Source organism: Peromyscus leucopus, chromosome 20 (genome assembly GCF_004664715.2).
Source record: "Peromyscus leucopus breed LL Stock chromosome 20, UCI_PerLeu_2.1, whole genome shotgun sequence".
In the NCBI taxonomy this organism is placed as follows: Eukaryota; Metazoa; Chordata; class Mammalia; order Rodentia; family Cricetidae; genus Peromyscus; species Peromyscus leucopus.
The window spans coordinates 32,589,747-32,616,568 of NC_051080.1; the positions used below are offsets into that span (position 1 = coordinate 32,589,747).

Here is a 26,822-nt window from a genome sequence, read left to right on the forward strand (position 1 = left end):
CACTCGGGAGGCAGAGGCAGGCGGATCTCTGTGTGAGTTCGAGGCCAGCCTGGTCTACAGATCGAGATCCAGGACAGGCTCCAAAACTACACAGAGAAACCCTGTCTTGAAAAAAACAAAAAAAAACAAAAAAACAAAAAAGGAAAATACAGGGTAACGACTCAGACTCTCTGACTTCCTATCACTGTAAAGCAAGGTGGGGTATTTTCACACAACATCACCCCTACCATGGTCCCAAGGAACAGCTCTCTCATGAGAGTGAAATGATTTGAAGGATTCACAAAGAGGATGATGAAGCTCGTCCACCCAATAGTGGGGCTGCATCCCCCTAGTCTGGTCCCAAACTATTCATCGTCCCCAGCCTTTCCAGATAGACAGCTCAGATATATTCATGACAATGACCCCAGGGATATAGGGCAAACTGTCAGACAGATGGGCTGCAGAAATGAAAACAAAACAAAACCAAACCCGGCTGCAGTGGCCAGCAGGAGCAAGGGTTTGAAGACTATGCTTAGCACACAGGGACCAGACAGGCTTAAAGGAGGATGGGCCCTCCCTCCCTGGTAGACGGGGATAAAGACTTAGAGCTCCTGGGCAGCCAGACTCACTGTCAGGAACAGCTTGGGCCCTCCTCCCAGAGGACACAGGTGGGGGCAGCCCACCCCGCCTTGCTGGCTGAAGGGTTTTGTGTAGATAATCATGTTATTTAGATAGGATGTTGGTTTAATTCCCTTCATTACAGACTCCCAGGGCTGTAATTTTTTTTCTCCGCATGATGTATCCCCTGTGGCACGCTTCACTCAAATCAAGGCCCTTGCGCCTTTATTGCCTACGCTGCCCTGGCTGTGTTATCAGGCCCACACATGCAGCCCTCTCCGCCCGCCGTCCAGAGGTCACTTCTAATGACTAATCGAACTCATTAGCTTTCCTAATTAAAAACTTTACTACCGCAATGGAAGACAAACTACAAAAAAACTGCTGGCATCATATTTGAATGGGATATGAGCCCCATCTATCAGCAGGGCTCCAGCTCCTGTCCAAGGCTGAACTCTCTGGCTGTGAGGTTCAACACCCTCGCTCCCAGGCTAGGGGCTGGTCAGGAGCAGCAGCTCAAGGGGACTCTCAAGAGCATGGTTGTACCCTCCTCCGTCATCAGGAGGGAAGAAGGGAGACCACTCAGCCCAGGAAGTCTGGGCAGCCCCAAAGTGGCTGAGCAGGGGGCCTAGGAGTCAGCCACTGTCCAGGAGCACAGCTCTCTAAGTGGCCCCACCACAGATGGCAGGATCCTCTGACAGGTGTCACAGGCAGGAGTTGAGAAGCAGTTCAGACTTTTATGGAACTTCAAAGGTAAATGACTAGGAAGAAAATAAGTTGCTAACTTCACAATCAGCTAATATATCGGGTGATAGGAGAACTAGTACTTTGTACAAAGATATACATAAGGCAACCCAGGGAAAAGCTGCTTCCCCACCTCTTGCTCCAGCCAGCTGAAGAGCCAAGGTAAGCATTCTGGTCACAAAAACCACACAAGCTCCCCTAGGAAAGGAGAGGACACTGCGGTGGAGTCTTGCCCCATCCACAGGAGCAGAGAGCCAAAAGATTTCTGACCACGCCCAAGAGTGGTATCCATCAACCCTAGCTGGGCCCCAGAACCAGGTAGGTGAAACAGCAGCCAGCTTCTGCTGGGATGACTAGAACAGGGCAGTAGGAGTCTTCAGCAGAGTAAGCTCTGGCTTTAGAAAATATCCTTCCATTCCAACCAGGTCAGCTAAGATGGAGGCCAGAAACTGGCACCCAAGCACAGAATGTGCCAGGGTCAGCCATCAGGCAGACATGCCAATGGAACAGGAGAAGTGGGCCTACAAAGAATATGACCTGCCTGACAGAACTCTGAAAATTACTCCAAGTTCTTGACAGCGAAGATGCTGGGAAACAGGCTGGCAGGGGTCAGATCCACAGGAAGACTGTAACACTCCAGGATGCATGTGGAGAGGGCAGAGACAGAAGGCCATCTGGAGCTGGCTTCTCAGAGTTGTTATAGGTTGAGGACCCTTCATGGTTGAGGACAGGGGACTAAGCCACAGAGATGGCTGAGAGTATCTGCCCAGTCAGGCTCACTGCCTCTAATTCCGGATGATTCAACTTTCTTCATATATTGCCTAATCTGCTTTTTATCAACAGCTACTCTGACACTTTTCCAATATCTTCAAACTGTCTATACTCTTCACTGGCTAAGTCAACTCTAAGAACTCATCACGGATCAGCTCTTCCAGAAGCCGCATTGATTTCTACTCTGCTCCATAAACTATACTTCCCTTCCCATTTGGCTCCTAGGCTAGCTGTCCTGTCTGTCCATCAATAGCATCTTCTTCCATGGTCCCCACCTCACGACCAGCATGGGCAGTCTCTAACCAGCTCACAGTGGCACTGGCTATCTGTACAGACCCAACTCCCTTTTGTCAGGGACAGGAGTCCAAAGGGTCTTTCCCGCCTCGTGTCACAGTTTCTGATGAGATGCAAGCTCCAGGCCAGCTCAGGATCTGTCCTGGTGCAACTGGCCTGGGAGAAGAAACATGAGCATGAGGTAGAGAGCGGCACCCACCAGTCTGACCTCCTTCACTGGCACAGGCAGGTGGTAGTGAGCTCCAGGACCCAGAGCCTGCAGGAACATGTCGACACAGATGGGGTTATGCCTATCGCCTTGGCCTGGTAAATGCTCCTAATGTGACCCAGTACTACCACACACCTGCATGCCCACCCACTTTCTCTTGAAGTCCTTTTCTTCTACCTTACACACTATTCTTGCCATCCCATAGTTCAAGAGCTGTGCCTGAGTCCCCACAACTGCAGAAGGGCTCCAGAGCCAAGGCACAGCCATTCTCCCATGAGAGTACACTTCCCACAATTAATTGCCTAATTAGTTGTGTTACAATAGATGGTGTTCCAGTGCCATTTGTAGACACAGGGGCAAGACAGGAAACGTCATTCCAGACATTCCAGAGCAACTTTCCAGAGAACCTGGCTCTGAAGAGCAGAAGCAATCACAGATTACATCCACAGGCCAAGACTAGAGAAATGCCGGGGCTTCAAGAAGCAGGGACAGTCCTAGACAAGGGTATCCTAATCCCTGGTAAAAATGGAGAGATAAACTAGAGATGGCCATGTACTCAGCAAGGACCTGACAAGTCAGGCCCCTTTCTCAAGCCTGGGTGTTCTGCTCATGTGACAGTGCCCTGTCTCTCTTGAGTTGGGCTAGGAAAGAGCTGAAGGGCAGGTCCAGCAGTGGTGGGGGCAAGAGTGGACCCCTTGCCTATTCTGGGATGAACAAGAAGGAGTGGTAGTGAGAAGCCATTTGAGCTTAGTGGCTTCTGGGCAGACTCTTGGCAGCTGAGACAGCACAATGGGAGGGGATACCGTCTTACTCCATCCACTTCCCACTTCCCAGAGGCCCTGTCTCTTCTGCTGCAGTCAGCAGGTGCCCTGGGGGACACTAGTCCTCTCCAGCAACCTGTCCCCCTCCCCAACTCGTGCAGAAGGACTACATGTTACATATGGACAGGCATAAGAGGCCCGCACTCAGGTCTGTCTCTGCAGAGCCAGTGTGGTGTACCCTGCCAGTACCAGGCCCTGCCAGACAGCCTCTTCCCCACACCTGCTGAACTGCACTCTTGGGAAAATGGCCACAAAATTCTAAACAGAACGTGCAGCTTGCATCTCTGAAAGGCCTCTGCGCCCACCTTTAAAACCGTGACGTGCACCTGGGCTGTCTGCACACCCCGCGGGCCTGGAAGGAGCGCGGTGCTCACTAGTGCTGCGGGAGGAGCAGAGACAGTGTCAACAGGACTTGCTGTCTCTCGCAGAAAGCAGGGCGGGCAAGGCTGCTCCTGGGTGAACGAGCAGGCTCTTCCTGACTCCAGCAGACATAGCCTACCCTATAAAGGCTTGGGGCTGGGATCTGAGATGATTGTAGTCCACACTGTGGCCGGGTGGCATAGTCAGAGTGACCAGAGCTTGGGGCCATAGCAAGACCTAACCAAAGCGAGGACCGAGGACCGTGGAATCAGCCACTTCCTGACCACAGGGGCACCTCAGCCCACAGCTCATCACTCCTGAGGAACACAGGTATGTGTGATTATCAGCCCCTGAGGTAGTGAGAGGAAATTCAAACAAGGTAGACTCTGACACTCCTGTGTTATAACGGAGGAGAAAGGAGACTCCAAAAGAGACTATTCTATTTGGGAATCCCTACGCCACCTAAACCCATCCTGCTCCTCCCATAAGACTGTGGGACCGTCTCTGGCTCAGGGCCATTTCTCTCCTGTTTCCGCCATACCAAAGCTTGCTAGAACCACAGCTCAGAGTCAAATGCCCCTGGCCCAGGCTCTGCCTCAGCTTCTCCAGTGTATGACTGTAGCTGTACCACATAGACTGCCTTCTGCACAGACATGCAAAACACACACACACACACACACACACACACACACACACACACACACACCATCTAATTTCCTTTTTCCATAGCTCAGTGGCCATCTTTCCAAGCATGATACCAATAGCTCCTATACAAGGTAAAACCAAGGCTCCAGCCTTCATCCTCCCAGCCTCCTCGGTTCTGTGCCAGACCAAACTACGTGTAACTCCATACTGGAACTAGAACATCCTGCTCTGGCGCTAGCCAAAGGCAATAATAGCTACTGCAGAACCCAGCCTGGAAGCCCTAAGCTCACTGCTTGGGAGTACAATTGGGGAGGAACATCTGTGTATGGCACCAACAGCTAGGTCCCGACTGACACCAGGTAAAGTCAAAGACTGACCACAGGCCAGAGGTGGAGGCTCCTTGGTGTGCGTCTCTCAACCTTTCTGATCTCTGACCATCTCCATCATCACCTCTTATCTGTAAGAAAGTCTGTAACTAGGCTTGGCTGTTGCTGTGTGTGGAATCTGACTCTAGGGAGCTGAGGCATATTACCTCATTCACTCAGGCCCCATTCACTCCACCCAGCAATAACTCCCTCCACTGGACCATGGATGTATAGAACCAGCACTGCTTCCCACTCATCAGTTCATGCCACTGTATACCCAGACAGCATAAAGACCAGTTCTTAGCAGGGTCCCACGACTGTCTACTGGGTCCTGACCCTACCTAGACCTAGACTGGAAGCCTCCCTTCTGCCTTCTGGTCCCTGACACCTAGCTAGGAAGTTCTAACTGCTTTCCTTTTCCAGACACCACGAATGGAGTATGTGCTGCCCTTGGTCATGGCAGCAGGCGGCCAGCAGCAGGGCCTCTTGGAGCACAGGAAATAATCAGTACTGATGAGTACTGCATCCCAGTCTGTTCATGCACAACACCTGCCTCCCTGATGGTGGCCAACTGGCAAGCTGTGGGGACCAACGACTATGAGAGGAAGCAACATCAAAGCCGACAAAGCTGAAGGCCTGCCCCCGGCCCCAGCTTCCCAGGCGCCCTAGACCCTCAACTATTGAGGGAGGCAGCAGTCAAATGACCCGACATCCCTGTCACTAGAAGCAGAGAGTTTCTCTGCTTCCCATGCTCTCACATAAAAACAATGCCAATCATATGGCAGAACTGAAGGTCATGGCGGCCCTCAATATACTGATAAGACAACAGCAGCAAGACACACAGGAACTGAGGGCAGCGGCCTATACCACCTAACCCAGAGGCTCAGCACACGGGTCCAGCTCAGGCCATGTGGGTACCAGGATGTGGGTACCAGGGCAAACAGGGTTTGCAGGAGCCTCTAAAAGACACACAGGGCTCAACTCCTACTCTTACTAGTCTGTTCAGTGATTACAGAGGCATTGCATCCTCTGTCCATGACAACTGCTAGAATCATGCTGCCCGCTTGAAACTTGCCTCCTATGCCTGTCCACACCTCTACCCATGCCCATGTCTCCATCTACGCCCACACACTATAGGCAGATTTCTGTCTGATTGCACACAAGTGTAATGCCAACCCAAACTAGCCCCAAAGACCACTCATACTTAGCACTCCAATACCTGACCAGTGTCAGCCCAGGTCTTTAGAGCAAGGAATTCCAGCCAGCTACTCTCACCCATGAAGACACAAGGTTCCATCTGTATTATCACAACAAAACTCCTGCCCTCCCAACCACCGTCCTTTGAGAAAGAGTCATCCTTGTGCTTCCAAAAGCGTGTCTGTCTGTTTTTCTAAATAAGGCAGGATGGCAGCTAAGGCAGGGAGGGAGCGACTGGGGAACCCTCCCCACCACCACGCTGGCACGGCAGGAGCTGCCAGAGACCGTGCTCTAACAAGCTTCAGATGTGGGATGACTGGAATCTCAAAGTATGAATTTTTATGAGTCTAATAAATCACTCTACTTTTCCTGTGTTTGATAGTTCCCAGCAAATCAAAAGGGAAAAGACATGCCACAAGCAGCCAGGTCCTCAGGTCTAGGGGTGGGCACAGGCAGCATGATGGGGCATCTCAGGCCCCTCCTGAACACCCTGGCTCTGTACTCTGAGGACAAGGCCAGTATGTCCAGCAGGCCCCTTGGGAACAGCAGCAAGGCAACGTGCAGGTAGAAGTTCATTAGCTTCTAGGAAGGCCCTGCCAGAATCCCAAAATGGTAGAAAAACATGCCTCAAGTCCTTACCAGCAGAGGAGGACTTTACAGTCATTTGGGCAGTTATAGCAACAGGCCTTCTAGTTTCCAGTCAGAATCTGTACAAGAGACAGGGACACATGTGTACACACATACATATATGCGCACCCAACATAAAAATAGCAGGAAGACCCAGCCCCGTGAGAGGAGGAGGAGGCTCTCTGGTATCACATCCTGGCCCATCTCAGGTACCTGACCGAGACCCAGAAACTTCAGCTGTTCTGTCCCTCAGGTGAACATGGTCCAGTGGCGGTCTGAATCCCCTAGCCCACAGCTGGCTTGTCATCAGCCTTCAATGCAGCGCCATGGAAACAAGGAATCCATCTTTGACAAACATTTACAGATTATCAAATCACAACGGCAGCCCCAGACAGGGCCATAAGTCACCCTAAGCAGCCATTCACACTGCAGCCTGAGGAGTTTGGGCAGCTCGGTGATGACAAATAACTGCTGTCAACCACCCTGTCCCCCTGTGCAAGATCCGTATTCTCTGTTGTTCCACGCTACCTGGTGTTTAATGACAACACGTCAGCCCAACACTCAGCCACCAGAGCCGCTGCCGCCTCAGACTGTCAGAGCCCTATTAGAGGGAAGATTGAGACCCTACTCTTCCTAAAGTCACTCAAGCAACACCAGCTGCTAGTTCCTGTAATTATTGTGCGCCGGCCATCGATCGTGCACGACACCTGACCCGCCTGTATGAAATGGGAGTAGTTTGCTGTGTGACAGTCGCTATAGATTATGGGGGGGCTGGATCTCCCCTCCCCTTCTAACCACCACTCTACCCGACCTTACAGGCTGGTGAAGGAAGAAGGGAAGACAGTGCTACCCACCATCAGAGAGCTGCCACCACAGGGTGGGAGCAGGCCTGCCCTGCACTTCAGGGGCTGCCCAGGTAGCCCCTGACCGGCTTGCAGCTTTCCGCAGTTAACTTCGAGTCCCAGGCTGACTAGAGGACAGCCTTCTCCACTTCAATATTCTACACAGATGGAAAAGGGCCTTCCTTGGTACTGGGAGTCCTGCCTGGACCATGGATCACGATGATTCCACCTCGTTGATCTGCTGTGACACTGGCTCCAAGTATGCAGAGGCACAGTGCTCCCTCTGTCCCAGAGGAACACTTACAGCCCCAAACCATAATGTAGCACACACCAAAGATGAAAACCTGCTCCTAACCCTGATGCTCCTATTCCTAAGGATATGGACAGCCCCAGCTCACCCAACTGGGTTCATCCTTGCTCTACCATCCTTGTGACTTGGGGACCCTGAGATCCTTCCCCTCTACCTTGGGATGCTTATGTCCCCATGCCCTCTAGGGACCATGCCTGCACATGGAAGTCAGTAAGACTCCCAGATATGCATGGGCATAAGCACAGTACCAGAGGACAGGGCCTGCCTGTGCCAGCACAGTACCTCTAGGCTCTGAGTGAGGTACAGGCAGAATGCTCAGGCCCTCCTCAATTTCAGGGGACAGGCCATAGTGACCTTTTGATACAGATTCAGGTCCCCTCAGTTTCTGTTGGTCACAGATAGCTACACCCCCAGAACGCCAGGCCCTGCCTGCTATGTAAACATCAGAATGATGTTCAAGGCAAGGTGGGAGGAGAGACCAAAGGCCAGGCTGTATCTGAGGCCCCCCCAAGCAGCTGAGCTGCTTAAGTTATTAAATGATTCCATTGGACAGCCAGGTAAGGAAAGAGCCTCAGCTTATCCTAAGGAGCCATGGATTGAACCACCACTGGGCTCATCCCCTCCTATCCATAGCTGTGAATTGCACGTGACCTACCCCCGAGTGGAGCCTGGCTAGACTCCGAAGTCAAGAGGATAAATCACAAGCTGAGTGGCTGCTGCCAGACGGCCTGAGGTCCTGACTTCATCTGATCAACTCCCCCAGAGGGCATGAGCATCCTGCTCAGCACAGCCTGGCCTTCTCTTGGCATCCTTTCTCTACTCCCTGAGTCAGAGCCAGGAAAAGATGCTCTGAAAGGAAGCCTGGAAACCACGCTCTATAAAGACAGCCACAACTAAGGAGAAGCTGTAGTCCTCTTGCTAACATTGGGTTACCAGGCCCTTCTTGGCAACCCTGGCCTTTTACTATGGAGAAGTAGGCCAGCTGCAGAGGGGAACCCTTGGAGCTGGGCCTCACTGCCAGGACCTTTGGGAGTCCGTCACTGAGCCTGCACTGTGATCAGCACCAAGGACAGGCCCATTAAGCAAGTCAGAGATGGCAGGGTGAGAACTACTCTCGAAAAAGATCTAGTTCATATCACAGCTTCCAGATAACATGCTCACCCGTGCTTCTGCACACAAACCCCACACAGATGCAGGCGCACACACATGCAAGGCCTGCCCACAGAGCTGATAGTGCAGACTGGGGCCTTGAGAAATCAGCAAGAACTTTCTTCCCACTACCCTCAGCCCAGGAAAGGCCCAACAGACAGCAGGGCTCCCTCTGTGGCCTCAAATGAAGCCCACTGGTAGGATAGGCACTATCACCCTCAAAACATGAAACATACATCCTTTTCCTCCGGAGTCTCCCATCCAGTAGCAATGACATCATATGCCTCAACATCTCCTGGTAATGTCCCCTCAGGAGCAAAGAACCTGCTAGCGCCTAAGGCCAGGAAGCAGTAGTTGCTGTATGAGGCCAGAGGATGTCCTGGAGAGGAAGGGTCGTCAATATAGTACAGCACAGCACCTGTGAGAGCCAGGAATACATCTGACCACAAGACCCTGCAACAAGGAAGGAAGGAGGGAACAGAAGGAACCACGCTGTGGTCTGGGGAAGAGCTGAGAGGTGCAGAGCCCAGCAGGCGGCAGTCAACTAGAATTAGAGCAGACAGCTGCAGAGGCAGACTGGCGGATGGATCTTCAAACAGTACTGACCCACCCCCAGGTGCAGCCCTCAAACTCACCTACAGTACCCAGGGACTGAGGGCTCCAGGGTGGTGCTTTCTCTGGTTAACAGCACCACAGAGGAGCTTCACATGATAGCAGCTAATCCTGAACCATCCCAAATCAGTATCAACAACCCAAGCCTTGCCCCCATGGCCCACCTGACCATAAGACCTAAAGACGGAACCCCACTCTGGGACCTGAAGCCTAGATATAAAGACAGAACTGCCACTGACCCTGCCCATCTAGAAAGCATAGTCAGAAGCCAGGTGGGCTTCTCCAGGACCCAAGGAGGAGCTTACAGAAGACAGACAGATGTTACATAGGCCTCTGGAGCCAGAGCAGGTGAGGTCCTAGAAAGAAAATTGAAAGGAGTGAGTACCCTAGAATGATATCTCCCGGGAGGGCAAGCACTCCACAGCACTACAGAGTGGAGAAGGGCAAACAGATGCTCTGAGCCTAGAGAACAAGTCTCGGAGACAATCCCCAAAACACGGTCTTATTTCAACCTTCTAGACATCCAGTAATGACTACACAGGACTAGCCTTTGCAGCATGACCACAGCTCAAACGGGCTTGGTGTCCACATATGAAACCCTCAGAACTCCAGGGCATCCTGAGAGACAGACATGAGGACTCTGCTGCCCGATGCCAGACTGCCCAACCCTCTCCAAACCTTCTCAGGCGGCTGGGGTTCTGAAAGTAGCCAGTATCTCAACCCGGGATTTACCCTCTGTAGGTGACACCAACCCAGTGCAGAGCCAGAGCTTCTACCAGAGACACGCACCCTGCCACTTACACGCTCTGCACTGATGCAGAAGGGCATCGAGAGAAGAGCTGCCAGACCCCATCAGAGCCGGGGCAGCTCTGAATGCTCTGTACAGAAGGAACACCCAGCTTTAAGACTAATTTAGATGAGCAGATGACAAAGGACGACGACGAGAGAGGCTGGAGGGCCAAACCACAGCATGTCTGCAGTCTGAGGTACCAGCCGCAGTCCTGCATGTAAGAGCCTGGGTTCCGATGACTGTCCCACAGGAAAGGAATCCAGGACAGCAGCCCATCTCACAGGTTCCCCCAACCATACTTTAACAAGCTAAGAGGGGTAGACGTGCCATGAACAGAGATCACAGTACTTTATCCTATAAATATGTGGCACTGGGTTCCCTCAGCATGTCCCAAGTGGGCCCTGGAGCAGGGTAGCTGACATGGAGCAGGTTCAGGGGGCTCTGAAATCTACTCCCTCAGCACAGCTATGGCAGGTAGATAGCAACTCCCCAGAACCTGTCATCCACTGAGACCCAACAAGCTTCCTGATAGTTGGCTGGGACTGTCACAGCCTCAAGGAAGTTACTCATGTAAGCACTCAGAATTCTGTGAGACACATGGGGATTCTGCTTCCAACTACTAGAATACCCAACCCTTTCCAAAACTTTTTTCTCGAGTGGCTAGGACTCAGAAAGTAGCCAAGGTCACGACCCAGGAATTATCCTCTGTAGGTAACACCAACTCACTGCAGGACAGTGGGCTACTTACTTGAATTCTGATGTCCCAGTTAGATGCCATACTCTCCAAGGAGGAGGAAGAAAGGACACAGGCAAGATTCTAGTCAGGCCCTATGTTGAACTACATTAGCCAGATCTACCTGGCTGAGAGATCCAAATGAGACAGGAGGCCCAGAACCAGCTGTGACCCTAAGTCTACTCCACCCCCCTCAACCAGCAGAAGGCCAGGCAGTAGCCTGTGACTGGTTATATGACAGGTGCCCATCCATGGCAGCCTGTGCATTAGCCCCAGAGAGAAGATTGGCCCCTCTGAGTGTCTGCATACAGCCAACATCTCCCCCTGGGCATCACCTTCAGGGCAAAGCGGGGAAAGCCATGTTCCCTGGCTCAGGGCTCAGGGCTGTGGGACTCAGGGCTGTGAAAGGGAATGGGGAAGACAGTGGTCTGCTTCTAGTCAGAAGACTCCTCTACAGCAGTGACCTGCCAGTCCACTCCAACTGGATACTTTGTCCTGACTCCGCAGGCACCAGTCAGCAGTGGAAATAAGCATGCAGGCCATGCACAGCTGCTGGCCCCTGAGGAAGCCCCTAAAGACCTATGGATCGAAAGCACCAAAACGAAGATTGGGACCCAGGGGCTTATCTCCAAGGCCAGGGTTCCTTCCTGCCAGGCCTGAGAGACAGACATGCAAACAAAGCCACAAATAACTGGACACTTAATGATCACAAGCTGCTGGATTTATAGTCACCATACCCAGCTATAGATTTTCTTTGTAAATTTCATCAATTTCTATGCATTCAGACTAAATCTTCAATTTAGAAGGCCATGAGCCCTGAAAAGGCTATGTGAATGTGGTGCTTTCTTGACCACTCCTGGCCCTGAAGACTTCCTCTCCAGCAGGCTTTGCCTAATCCATGCTTCCTCCTGTGTAAGGAATGAGAACCCTTTACAGCAAACAAGTTATTGTTGGCAACACTAAGCCACAACCATGTCCATGGACACAAGAGAGGGGATGAACAATCCGAAAATCCGAAAAGAAGAAGGCTACAGTGAATGCAGTCTCCTCTCCAGGAATTCCTATGCTATCACACCCAGCCCGGCCCTGAGACGGCCACACCCCCAGATCCTGCAGCCACAGATCTTCCTTTGGTGGAACCACCAGAGGGACCGAAGCCTCAAGGGAAAGGAAGGCATTCAGTTCCAGATTCCAGTGGGCAAGACATCATGAGAGGATGGATCTCCATCTAAGCACATGTTCCCAAAGAGGACGTAGGCCAGGAAGGCTGCAGTTGTCAAGAGGAAGGTCAGCAAGGGAGTCCTCAATCTGGGGAGTTCCATCCAAGAGCACCACAAATGACCTTCCAGCCAGCCTGACCTAGACTGTGATTGCAGTAACTCCTCGCTGAGCAAGTACACAGAGAAGACCCAAAGCTGCAGATCTCCATGACACAGGACAACAACAGGACATCTGCGAGGAGTCCCAGAGAGGGTCCAGTTCTGGTGGTGGAGCAGACGACTCCTCAAGCCAGTCCAATGACTCACGGCAATGAATATCTGCAAATAACGCTGTTTGGGCAAAAGGGTATACTGTGTGACACACTGTGACACGCCACAGCTTCCACGGGAGGTTGCAAGGGCGGAGGGCAGATATCAAAGGGCGGGGAGATGAGTGGGATTGAAGTGTATGGCGTGAAATTCACAAAGAATCAATAAAAAGTTTTTAAAAGGCGGGGTGGTGGTGGCGCATGCCTTTAATCCCAGCACTTGGGAGGCAGAGCCAGGCGGATCTCTGTGAGTTCAAGGCCAGCCTGGGCTACAGAACGAGATCCAGGACAGGCACCAAAACAACACAGAGAAACCTTGTCTCGAAAAACTAAAAAACAACTGTGGCAGGCTGAATGCTCAGCTCAGTGCCACAGAGCATGCAAAGCAGTTGTGAGGCCCTGAGTTCAAACTGCAGCACAAAGGCGTTCAAGTAGTATTAACAGGTTTTCTCTAGACTTGGACTTGAGAAAATGACTAGATGAAAGTCAGATGTGGTTGTGCACACCTTTGACCCTAGCATTCAGTACTCAGGAGACAGAGCCAGGTGGGTCTCTGTGAGTTTCCGGCCAGCCCAAACAACATTGTTTTCAAATGCAATTTACCAAAACCACAAGTTGAGCTATAATTCTGCAGAAACATCAAATGGTCTGAAATCCAACTGCACACACAAACTGAAATCATTAGTTAAAATAATAACTTCAAAATCCCCACATGTTTGCAAATTAAGAAGTACCTTTTATAACTCATAGGTCAAAGGGAAAAAAGTCACATGAAAACTATAAAGTATTTGGAGAAAAACAAAGTTAACTTATAGAAAACAGCTAAAGCAGGCCAGCAAGATGGCTCAGCAGATAAAAGCTCTTGCCACCAAGCCTGATAAACTGAGTTCAATCCCAAGAACCCATATGATGGAAGGCATCCTCTGACCTCCACATGCATGGTGTGGTACACGTGTGCACACTGTATACACACACACACACACACACACACACACACACACACACACGTAATAATTTTGAAAAGCTACACCTAGAATGAAATTCTAACAGACTGCACATTTATTTATTTATTTATTTATTTATAGAGAATTCCATTTTCTTATTTATTTATTTATTTATTTATTTATTTATTTATTTATTTATTTATTTTTACTTATCATGTATACAATGTTCTGCCTGCATGTATGTCTACAGGCCAGAAGAGGGCACCAGAATTCATTACAGATGGTTGTGAGCCACCATATGGGTGCTGGGAATTGAACTCAGGACCTCTGGAAGAGCAGTCAGTGCTCTTAACCTCTGAGCCATCTCTCCAGCCCCAGACTGCACATTTAGACATCCATAGCGCTTCCATCCCACCCACTGCTTCCTCAGATACTCAGGCTGACCGGACTCTGCGGTAGGTGAGGTCCTAACACGAACCCCTCCCTATCTGGTCTCATTGCTTGCTGACTTTCAAGCACTGTTAGCCCCAACCAATCCTCACTCTCGGGGCAGATCAGGGTCCCTGGCATGGGAGGCAAAGTGACTTACTGCCCTTGCCTTCAGATACTCACCAGTATCTGATGCCCAGTAGCCCTGATGCCCAAATCAAGTTGTGGGAACAGGAAGCCATCCTGAGCTAGAACCAGATGAACCCCACCCAGGCATGTATTTCCCTTCAAAAATAAGAAGACCCAGGCATGAAGGAAAGAGCCAAAGACTGTTTTTAGAGACTCTCTGAGCAAAGCATACATAACAACCTTAGAGACCCTAAACACAGCTGTCAGTCGTAAGGCCCAGAACCACTGGCTAGCAGAGCAGCAGGAGCAGGCCCAGCCAGCTGGCTGCTCATGTCAAACTCAGACACACCCTGGCTAATTTCAGAATGTCATCATTGGGCTCCAGCACAGGCGCAAAACAGGGTCTCTGTACAACCCTCAAGCAGTGATGGCAGCCTGACCTCTAGCCCCATGAAGCCATACCCTGCTCCTCGCCACAAGACCAGTCCATGAAGTGAGAGGGGCTCCACATTCAGCTACCTCTCCCCAGAACCCTCGGCAGACACCTCCTATGCCCCACAGGCCTGGCTGTCCTCCTCAGCCAGCCCTACCTGGGGTGCCGCTCTGGAGCTCCCAGTGCGATTCTTCAGGGAATAATACCCTTTCTATTTAGTGTCCTTGACCAGAGGAGATTAAGGTCAGGCCCTTTCACTGTGGAGAAGCAACCCAGGAAGGCTCCCTGGCAGGAAGGCAAGAGGAACCCTGCCTATTCCAGAACACTGTGTCCCAACTACCCAACTGTCTTCCATGCCCAGCTGTCTTAAGCAGTAAAAACAATTCTACATGGATGCTCTCAAACCCATCATGCGTATACCCTTCTACGCCAGGCAACTTCCAACATCATTCCACAGGACTCGTGTCTCTAAGCACTAATCACAGTGCTGCTGCCTCTGGCTCTGCATGGTTCTAGAGGGTCCCCCAACGCAGGAAAAGCAGACCTGAGAAGAGCCCTTGAGCAGCCTAAGTCATGAACTGGTGACCAAAGCCAGCTTGTCTGGTACACTGTGCCATCTCTGCTCTCCATCATGTGAAACATCTTGACTGGGGGATTCAGAGGGAGGGGTTGTCTGGATCCTTACAGCATGGTCTGCCAAACCCATGTAGGATACCCAGGTTCAAGCCCCAAATGCTTTAAGAAGCAATACCAGGCAGGGACCCACTGTAGGCACAGTACCACAGACAAAACAGCACTCACAGGAACAAGTGGGGTGGAACTCATCAAGTACCTCTCCCGACCAGAGGGGTGTGCCCCCGGCTCACAGAGTTCTGTCACCTGCCCCATTACAGTGAGATTGACGACCTTCCAAAGACCACCAACCACCTACCTGGGGACTAGCCAACACGAAAAGGTTCCGGAAAGCTGCCCACTATCAGGGCACAGCCCAGCACTGGAAAGCTATACCCTAAGGCTGGCTCATGGGCTGTGCCCTGACCCCTGAATCTATCCTACACTCTTAACACAGGTTTGGGTACGGAACCCTTTCCTGGCCTACCTAGAGCCCTGTCACTATGTCCTGAAACCTACAACCCACCACAAATTGGTACCAACTCCATATTATGGGCATTTGTCTGCAGCTGGCACCCATCTCACTGTCAGGTAGCAAACAAAGGATGAGTATGCTAAACTGTATCCACATGCTGCCTCTAGGCCTTGCTAACTGAGTACAGACCAGGTAGGTCATGGGGGATGATTTCCAGGACAGTTCCTATGCCATGTTTCCTGGGAAAATCCCTGGGGGCTCAGTAGTGCATCCTCAAAGGAGTCAGCAGCTTCCATGGGCCCTGACGGCCCAGCAAGAGGCAGCTGGACCAAGCTTAACTCTGCAGCCCAGCACCCAGTGTTAAGCTAAGCTCTTGAGATTCTTAAGCCAGTCTATGCTCAGTAGCCAAGGTGTAGTATTTGATTCAAAGTCTGTCAGGACACCCAGAAGACAGGCGATTCTTCAGGAGGAAAGCGTCAAGAGAACTATTCTCACTTCTGTTTACAGAGGAGCTAGCCAAACTGTCCTAAGCCAGAGGGGGCCTGCTGTCTCAGAGATACAAGCTCTAGCCACCCTGACACCACCATCCTTCCCAAGCCAGGAGTCAGAAGGGGCAAGCTCACATGTGTGTTCACGCCAATTCTTGTGGAATAATTAATTAGCATGGTTTCGACAAACGTAAAATTGGAGGCCTCCAGCGTGCCTGATAATTTATGCAAGATCCAAGGATCGCTGCCGATGCCTTTCCCAGAGCCTAATTCAGCATTTTCTTTTTTCCCTTATGAAAGCAGGACTCCAGATTTAACTGCTCTCACGCCCTTTAACAGTGTTTGCCGTAGTAAAATCGAACAGCCCAGCTGCAAACCAGTGAGCAACAATGGATCGCAGACCCCTGAGGCACTGGGCAGGGTTTCCCAGGCAGCGGCAGCAGCTACAGCTACCACACAGCACAGAGGAACACCACACTGGTCTGAAACACCTAAGGGTTCCAGCTCCTTGATCTGCAGAGAGACCCTGGGGCCAGTCAACTCTTCATTTCACAAAAAACAAAAACAAAAACCAGACAGCAGTGCAAAGAACATAGGAGGTCCAAATTCCCTCAGCAAGACAATGACACCAAGCAGCCCAAATAGGCTGAGCTACTTTATGTGCACAATCATCTCAGCCAAGTTCTAGAACTTGTAGCTAATGTGGGTAATCCCAGCACCCAGCACTAAATAGTGCCTATCACACCTGACTCTCACTCAGATACCTGGCCCTGAGCCCTTCCCTGTCAGGTGCACCAAGCTTTCCCTGAGCACCCCAACAAGCACCCTAGGCTCCAATGTACTTCCACAACCCTCCCCACAGCACCTGCTGGCTACCTCAGCTGGGCTATGACTAGAGAGAAAGCAGCATGCATTCTTGCTGTCTATCCTGGGGTTCTGACTGCAGCTCCCTGCTCCCCTATAAGACAAGACCCATGCCTTGGGCTGCATTAGAGAGAGCAGCCAGCCAAGGCCACCAAGGGCTATTGGTAAGGAAAGATGCTGTCACAACCAAGCTGCCACTCCTAAAGCTCTGTGCTACCACTCTGGACTCTGGCTGAACTCCACTGGAAGTCAGCTCCCTAGAGACCACACAGCTCAGGGCCAAGCAGAGGACTGGGCACCTGAGAGACTGCAGCTCACAGTGCTGCTGTAGAGCCAGTGTGTGGGCACTCTCATCTGCCAACATGCCTGCTCCTACATTTCCCCAACTTCCCTCAGTGGCACAAGTGGTGAGACAATGCCATCCCATAGCCAGTCAGTGCTATGGGATATTCACGGACCCCCCAGGCATGCCACTACTGGTCCTGACCCACCAGGCACACTTGACACAGGCAGGAACAATATCCCAACAGGTTTCCAATGGCAGGTCAGTTCCTTGCAGACTCTCTCATCCTCAGTTGCTAAATATAATGATGCTCCAACAGTCCTGGGCCTTGGAAAGACCTGAGCTCTCCCAAATGAGCAGCGCTGCTCTCAACAGGCAATCAAACACACCATGATGCACACCTTCCTGGCCCATATACTGACCAAACCCTGCCCAGCCTAAGTCAGATGAGACAGGCATCCCCAGAGCAGCAGGGCTCGCTCACCCAACAAGAGCTCTGGAGTGAGGCCAGGTATTGGCTTCCAACACGTGTGGTGAGAGAACTGGAGAGAACAACCATCACCCAGAAGTACTCTGCAGAGGAGAACCCTGTTCCAAACAGTGCTTCCTCTGGTTTCTGCAATGAAAGAAGCCAACCCACCCTGCCCTGCACCAAGGACTCACATCTACGTGACAAGAGCAGGACAAAACCCTCATGCAGGATCTTTCTAGTGGGGCAATTCAGACAACAGATGCAGAAATCCACAGAAGGCAGAAAAATGGGAAGTGGGAATGCCGTGTGGTCTTAAAGCAGATAGGCTTGGAAGGTTGGCCTCCGGCACTGAGCAGTTGCCTGATTGAAGGCAGGGGGCCCTGGATATCTGAGAGAAGAGGATCACATTGTAAAAAGTCAGTAGGCAGACACAGAGTGTTGAGAAATGGCTAGCCAAAGTGGGTGGGTCTACTCACAGAGAAGAGAAGTCTGGCTGGAGATGGGAAAGGCATTCAGAGGGAGGACCTATTGAAGAAGCAAAATCTAATGTCTGGCCAGAGTAGATGGGGTTTGGCTAGGGAGGGGTGGGATCTGGCCCATGAATGAACAGTTCTTAGCCAAGGAGTAAGGTCTTCAAAAAGGGGCAGGGCTTTTAAAGGGCCAAACCTAGCCAGAGAAAAGGTAGACCTAATCAGAAGCAAGAGCCCCAAAGTACGTTGGCAAAGGAGGAGAAACGAAAGCCAGGACAGTGGCTCAGCCTATGATCCCAGCACTGGGAGGCAGCCGCGGAAGGCTCACGATCATCCTTAACGACATATTTAGCCTAGGCTGCACACATAACCTAGGCTTTAAAAATAAATCGGTGAAGTAAGAGGGCTAACTTATCCAAGCTCCTCAGGAGGCTGAAGCAGAGCGCCAGTCAAGGCCTCTCTGGGTTACAGCAGGAGGCCAAGGCCAACCAGAAAACGAGTAAGACTGTCCCCAAATAAAAAGCAAAAAGAGAACTGAAGACAGAACTCAGTGGCAGAGCATTTGCTTAGGTATGTTCAGGCCCTGAGGTCAATCCCCAGTACCACAGATCAGTGGACAAATTAAGCATGAAGCTATGACTACAGGAGGAATCCGGATGAGCCTCCTCCCATGCCCAAAGCTACCTGGCAAGTTGCCTCTTCCCCAGAATAGCTGAAAAAGTGATTCTGAAAGGACCCCTATATATCAGAAATGCCTGCTTGGGAACTCTGCCGGCAGCAGGGGACCCAAGGCGCTTTAAGGGGGCAAAGGAGGAAGTTGATGGGCAGGGCCTAAAAGCACAAGAGATCAAGCAGGTCAGCAGGCTTGAGCACATTTGTCTCCACAGCCAAGAGCGGCAATGGAGAAGCTGTCCTACCACAATATAAAGGCAGGGCTCACCCAAACACTGAGAAGCTAGAGGGCAGGATCGGCTCCCAGAGAACACTGAACATCTGAGGGGTTCCCAGCCTCCAGGGGCGCCAGCTCTAGGCTAAGGGTGGGAAAAGAGCTGCCCACTTTGTAGCGAGTATGGGCAGAGTGAGTACTGGGCTAAGACGCTAACAGTGCTTACATGGGGAGGACTTCCTGAGCACATCCTTAAAGAATTGTGAATCTGGGAATGAGCACCCATCCCAGCAGACTCTCACCCTAGGCAGGACAAGAGGACCTTCATTGAGGGATACCTGGCCAGCCAAGGGGCCAAAACCCTTACCTACCCTTCTGCCAGTGACCCAAAATGAGTGGTCACTCTGCTTCTTACCTATAAATGGTAACATTTATGTTAAATGTTCATCCTACAGGCCTACCATGATGAAGTGAGAGATGGTTTCTGTCACATGCTAAAGAACTCTGGACTAGAGGCAGGTACCTATGCCCAGGAGGCCCCTGTGAAAGCCTAGGAAGCAGATGGGTCTGAGGTCAGCCCACCATCTGTACAGTACCACAGTGGAAATTCACCTAGTCCTTATTATCCAGTCCTCTAGCAAGCCCCAACCCAGAAAGCCCCAACCCAGAACCTACCAGACTAACCCTTTACCTAAGAAGGCTCTATTTCCAGGGCAAGGCCAAGGTTTGTTTGTTTGTTTAAAAGAATTTTTTGTTGTTTTTTGTTTTTATTTTTGTTTTTCAAGACAGGTTTTCTCTGCATAACAACCCTGGCTGTCCTTTGTAGACCAGGCTGGCCTTGAACTCACAGATTCGCCTGCCTCTGCCTCCCAAGTACTAGGACTAAAGGTGTGTACCACCACAGCCTGGCTTTAAAAGATTTTTTAAATTTATTTTATTATTTTATTTTTGGTTTTTTGAGACAGAGTTTCTCTGTGGCTGTCCTGGAACTTGCTCTGTAGACTAGGCTGACCTTAAACTCAGAGATCACCTGCCTCTGCCTCCAGAATGCTGGGATTAAAGGTGTGCACCACTATGACTGGCCAATTCATTTTATTTTTAACAGTGTGTGTGTGTGTGTGTGTGTGTGTGTGTGTGCGCGCGCGCGCGCGCGCGCACGCAGGACACCTGAGTACGGATGCCCATGGAAGCTGGGAGTGTCAGACCCCCTAGAACTGGAGTTCCAGGCAGCTGTGAGCCACCTGACCTGGGTGTTGGAATCAAACAGGGTTCTCTAGAAGAGCAGGATATGCTCCTAACTGCTAAGTCATTGTTTTTAAAAATATTTTTTTATTTTATTTTAAATGATTTAAGTATATGTGTGTCCACACATGCATACAGACATGCACAGAGTCCAGAAGAGGGTGACAGATCCCCTGGAACTGAAATTATAAGCAGCTGTGAACTTAACTTGGGTCCTCTACAAGAGCAGTAAATGTAGTTATTAACTACTAAGTCCCAAGACCAAAATTTTAAGACATAGCTATAAGCAGAAAAGGAAAGCAATGGCCACATATCTCCCATGGGAAGATAAAAGAGAAGCGTCTTCCTATCCAAGCCTACCTCTGAGAAGTGATGACACATAGCCTGTCTACCCACAATGGCTTTTTCTTGGCAGTGCTTCCAAGAGGCTCTTGGTGAGAAGCCCACAACTTACTGATACTAAGTAAGTTAACAGTGCCCTAACTTAGGGCAGCAGGTAAAAAGTTGGGCTGCTGTGTCAGATTAAACAGCACCCTATGCACACAGCTCAGGGAGCCGAGACAATACTAGTTCTAGGCCATGCCCTTAGGTGAGTAAGCCTGGGCACTCACTCCAAGACTCCCAGGTCCTCTATCCCCACAGTGACCAAAGGCACAGCATCACATGGTAACTACCAACTGCCACATCCCTAAAGGTTCATCCCTCCCCAAATGTCTTTTCTAGCATTTGATCATGGGAGGCAGACCACGCAGGTCTCAGCAGCAGACCTAGCACACATGCCTCCTTGGCCCCCTCAGGGCTCTCTCTGGGGGCTCTCACCCCACCCCACAACCCAAAGGCTGACCAGTAGGGAGACACCACATCAGACTGGAACCTTTCTGACACTCCTGGTCCCCAGGCATGAGCAGCCCCATGGCTGCTGAACAATGCAGTTTTGAATTCAATTAAAGCGATTATCTGTTGTGCCAAATAAATTGTGTACAGCATATATCCTGCAGCACTTTACACCTCCAGGCTCATTATTCCCTAACTGTTTCCTCCTGTTTATGCGCTCTCAAATTAAATTGCTGATAATACGCGCCAAAAATAAAAAATGAGCACACCTTGTCCCAAGAAAATTGATTCTCCTTCTCCTGAACTGGCGATTGCCAGGTTTTATATACTCGGTTCCTGGTGATCATTAGTAATTCAATTTTCTTTTTATTAGCCCCCTTATCTGCTGAGCAATATAGTGGCAGCGCTGACCTCTTTCGCACGGGTAAATGTTTAAAATCTTTTCCCTGATTAATTTTGCCAGTTAAGAAAAAGAGGAGAAATGGCCCGGCTCTTAGCCATCACAATGAATAAAGCTTAATGTTGATTGTGATGGAATTTCTAATGCCAGGGAAATTGATTGAACGCGGCAATTACGCTGCAAGAGTAACTCGAGGGAGATGGGATCGCTTTCTTCTGGCCGTAGCCTTTTGGTTATTTAAAACAATCCAATTTGCAAGGATAATTATGTATTAGTGTTTTATCTGCCACTTGAAATGAACAGGGGAGTTTCGATACTGGCCCAGCATTAGCAGGTTATTGCTGCAAATTACTTGATATCTGCTTTCTTTCACATAAAGAGGAAATTAGGCAATCAATTACCAGAAAAAGGTGGATGGAGGGATAAGAGGGGCAAGTGCGCCCTCTGCTGGCTGTTAGGCCACACAGTAGGGCTGAGTAGTGACCTGGAGAAGGGGTGGGCCAGAAACGGCTAAGCTACCCCACACTCCTGGGCACCCAAAGTCTACTGAGCAACCAGGTCCCTCCCTAGGCACCAGGGTACTGGCATGAAGAAGAGATCTGGAACTAGGGCTAAGCATTTTCTTGGAGAAAGAGAAGACCCCCAAGCACTAGATGAAAGGGTAGCCCTTATCCACTGACTCCATGTACGGGGAGACCCTGACCTCTAACATCCACATGAGCTTGAGAGCTGTACCCACTTGGAGATAGAAAAGCTCCACTCAGCAATGTGGCAAGACCCCAGCCCAGGGAATCAAACAGACTGGCCAGAGCCTTGAATATCATTCAGCCTGGGGTTCTTGGACACGCAAGGTAAAGAGGCAGACAGTAAGCCTTGCAGGAGGGCGCAAAGGAAACCATAAGCCAGTTCCTGGAGCAAGCCAAATCTGCCCAGGCTCCAGCCTAGAGAAATGACTACTGTCACTCTCATCAGCTTGGCCAAAACCCTGGCAAGGCCCACTTCCTGTGGACAGCCTACCCTTGTGACCTCTGTCTGTCTATCTGGAGTTGTGTAGTAGTTGTCTCTGGGACTGCTACCTGAGTAGCCATACCAACCACGGGCTCAGCATCCTGTTTCCACAGCTCACTTTCTGCTTAGATGACGACCCTCCCTTGACCTCACATGCAAGGCCTTGCATACTGGCCATCCTGACTCACTGTCTGCTCCAGCCCACTAGCCCAATCCTGCCACCTGATGTTCCTGATGTCTCCTGGCTCCCTCATCTATCCCCTCCTTGGCATCGCAATCAGAACCTATTCCTTTTCCTTACTGTGGCATAAAAGAGCCTCCCTCCCCCATGACCTAGTGTCCTTTCCACTGGGGCCATCCCCTTTTCCAAGCTTGTATAGCACATTGGCTATATGACCTTCCTTCTGCTCTGTGTTCAACTACGGCCTTCACCTGCATACCTGAGTACTGCTTCCTCTCCTCACTTAAGTCTCAAGAAGCACTCCCAATGCCTACCTAGTGTTTACACCCTCCCTGTACCCATAACTCTACTCTTCTGCTTTCTTGTTCTCAGGACACCTTTACTGCCCAAAGCCAATTGTCCAGGCTATCTTCAAGGGCTCAAGCAGCCATTTGCCTCCAGTGGGATGTGGCTCAGCATCCCCAGGAACCAGCATGACAATTCTTGACCCCAAGGTGCCCATCATATGCTTAGTGGGTAAGCAGGTAAGTGAAGAGACAGAAAGACTGCCCACAGTCCTTCCTGCAATAGAAATACCAGGACACTCTGCAGTCACCGTATCTGTCTGTAATTATGAGGCTATCCACTCCCCCACCCTAGTGGTGACAGCAGCAACAGCTTCAGGAGCCCCAACACACCACAGGGGGAGCCACTGAACTCAAGGCCCCTCACCTCTCACCCTCCCCTGCCCACCTATGGGGCTGGGGACACTGTGTCGGCCCCTACCAACAGAAAACCGCCTTTGCTGTCCCCAGGTTATACGCCACTCTACCCCACAGACACAGCAAATCATGCTGACCTAGAAGATTCCAGGAAGGAGCCCACAGCCCTTCTTCACACCCAAGCAACACTGGCAGACTCTCCATCTTCTCCGCCCAAAGCTGAAAGCCTCTTTAACCCATCCTTCTCAACTGCCCCAAGGAGAACCCGGCCGTGTCCGGCCCACCCTCTCTCTAAGCCTCTCTCTTGGGTCCCATGCCCACCCTCCTAACATGGCTCCGAACCAGCCTAGCAGAGTGCAGCTCATCCTCAGCCAGTGCCTAAAGCCCTCCTCTCTGTCATACCTTCCTTGGTGGAGAGGTGGGCCCGGCTGGATGGCATGCAGCTCAGCCGATGCTGGTGACCTGCATCAGACCTTGTGGGGAGTCCTTCCTCGGAATGGGGCTGATCTTCCCCCGGAGGGCCTGTCTCCGCCGCTGGAGAGGTGGCTTCTGGTGGTGGTGGTGGCTGAGGGCTGTACTTCTTGTCCCCTGGAAGGCTATGGAGATAAAACACACAAAACTACCAACATGCCCACTGGGTAGATCTGCCCAAGCACCTTCCTCGTCTGGAGACCGCACAGGCTGCCATACTCTCCAAGTGGTTCCAGCCCTGCCCCTGCCCCAGCCCAGCCCCTGCCCTGCCCCAGCCCTTCTCCAAGCCAGATGAGGCCCTGCAAAACTAGAGGAAAAGCTGATGGAGAAGGACTGCGCTCCTGAAAAGGAGCTAACTTCAGCTCTGAATGTCATCTCCCCAGCACGTCTTCAAGGCTGCTCCAAAACTCCCCTCAAGGTCCCAGCACAGCATGAAAAAGAACAAATCTATCTTTAGGCACTATGAGGATGGGACTCAGGGTCAGATAACTACAAACAGCACTTGTCTGGAGCACAGAGCCAGAAGGAATGAGCTTATACAGAGCCAAAGACCAAATTAAGACGGCAGGAAGAACTTCCCTTAGGGGGATTCACAGCAAGGAGAGGAAGTGTCTTTTGGAAGAACACTGTCTGGTAAGCAGAGAGTATTTGCCATCAGCAGCTGATCTGAAGTCTCTGACCCCTAACCATATATTCTAGGCTAGGATGCCATCTTTCAGTCTCCCACAGTCATGCAAGGATAGTGATCTCCGAAGTAATATGTATTCATAAAGCAGTAGCTCAGCCTGATCACTTGGCCACCACCAGCTGGGATGTAAAACCACTCTGCTCCCTCTGGAATGATAGCCACCCAACACCTCAGCACACTTTGAGGGTGGCCAGAGAGCCCAGCGCAGGGAGAGCCTGGGAAATGCAGTGTCCCAGCCCCTCTTACTGTCACCCACCATAACACAAATGGTGCATCCTTCTGTCTGGGCCAGGCACAGCACCCCACAAAGCTTGACTTCCTGGAACCTAAAGCCCTCAAATAAAAACAGAGCAAGAAAGTCCAGGCACACCTGGCAGAGCCCAGCCCCCGAGTCCACCCCCCCACCCCCCTCCCCCGGCTCAGACACATAACCCACTGCTCTGGCCAGAAGAGCCATGCAGCATTTACACACTGCTTACACTAGACAGGCCCGGGGTGCTGCTCCCCAAGCACCTAACCTGGCATGACAACCCTGTTTTGAACCAGCCCCACTCCCTAGAAGGGAAACTACCCGAAATGGCCTCCTAGTTTCTCACCAACAGAAGAAAGGATAGGTCTGCCAGCATTACCAGTGTCAGAGCTCTTGCCTCCCCATCCCTGCTGAGAACCGCCCCCCCATGTAAGACCCTGAACCACTCAAGCTTTACCTGACACATCCCTACATGACAACTCTACCTCCAGCCTCACTCCTACGAGAAGCATGGCCCAAAATCACACACGAAGCTCCCAGTTTGGGCCACACATCTGTGGGGCTGAACAGACCCAACATTGGCCTTCTTTTTCCCTAACCTGGAAACTCGGAAGGGAACACAAGCTAAAGTAACACAATGGCTCCAAACTCCCTAACTCAGGAGCCAAAAAGCCTTAATGAGCCCTACCCCACCCACCTAGATAGGATACTGCAAGATGGAAAGATGCACACCTGGTACTGCCCCGCCTCCGGATAATCTTGGTACGGCTCTTCACTTTGTAAGCTGAGAGCGGAGTCTCTCCAAAGAGGGGCTTCAAGCTGCTGGGTCCCACTGCTGGTCTGTCCCCTGAAGGGGACCTAGATGGGACTGGGGAGAGCTGAGAAGTATGGTCCTTGCTGCCAGCTTCTGACTGCCAACGGAAAGAGGGAAGAGGAAGAAGCAGAGGGGCTGGAAGCCTTCCACTTGTATTTGCTGGGAGATGGTCCAAGTTTGGATGATGTGGCCAGTTTCTCAGGCCTGGCCTCTGGGTCAACTTTAGGCTGTGGCTTCTCTATCTTTCCAACTGTGCCAAAAGTGGCCTTGTTCACACTCTCCATAGCTGTTCTGGGACTGAGAGCCCTCCGAGTGAACCCGTGGACTCTTTTCTGAGGCAGCCACCCATTTGTAGTTGTTTTTCCGAAACTTGCTGGTCCGACAAGACACTAGCAGTGAGGCCTCCCTGACCTGCCTGGTTCCTGTTGCTGGTCTGACCGGAGCCACCACTGAACCCAAGGAAGCTGGGTGGTCGGCATGGCCAGTATTTGCTCTTTGGTCTCCAATGAGCTGTTCAGCATAGCTTGCAGAATGAGGGCCTACTTTCCGGCCCGGGGCAACACCAGTACGCTGGTGCACGATGGAGGATGGGAAGTGTGCCCTGATGGCAACTTCACTTTCACTGACTGTCCGCCGATGCTCAGAGGGACTGTCACTAACCCTGCCCACAGACTTCACCACCCGAGGCTTGCCAGGCTCCTTCTGGCAGACCAGAAGGGGGTCATCCACATTGTAACCCACCTTGGTTCTTCCTGGCCTTGCAGGCTGCAGTTGTCCACCAGGGAGCTCGACCTCACTTCCCTGGGGTCTTTGGTCATTCCAGGATTCGTCGTAGTCTTCCAAGGAGCCCCGCGGGGCCCCTGAAGCACTGGTGGGTCCAGTCTTTGATGGTGGCTTGATTTTAATAACCATATTCTGATCTGGACTGAGCTGGACCTGTCTCTCCAGTACATACTGCTGGGGGTCAGGACGCTGGCTGTCCCCAGACCTGATGGATGCCTGCAAAGCATGATCACTGGCTGGGTCCGAAGGGTCCAGAGGCTGATTCACAAGGGAGTATTTCTTGCGCCATGAAGGGCCATGGTGTGAGGAGAAGCCCCTCCGACTCGGACGAGAGTAGCGGGACCAAAGGCCCTGCCACCAGGGTAAAAGGGGTGG

At 51.3% G+C, this 26,822-nt stretch overlaps 1 protein-coding gene across 1 annotated transcript in view; it reads right to left on the minus strand.

Moving 5' to 3' along the window:
- The window catches only part of Zc3h3 (zinc finger CCCH-type containing 3), an 80,336-nt gene that overhangs the window by 51,835 nt on the left and 1,679 nt on the right, over positions 1-26,822 (minus strand). Inside the window, 7 exon segments of the mRNA XM_037197562.1 lie at positions 23,844-23,897; positions 23,900-23,977; positions 23,980-24,003; positions 24,006-24,037; positions 25,583-25,776; positions 25,778-25,978; positions 25,980-26,822. Coding sequence (XP_037053457.1) covers positions 23,844-23,897; positions 23,900-23,977; positions 23,980-24,003; positions 24,006-24,037; positions 25,583-25,776; positions 25,778-25,978; positions 25,980-26,822 — 1,426 coding nt within the window.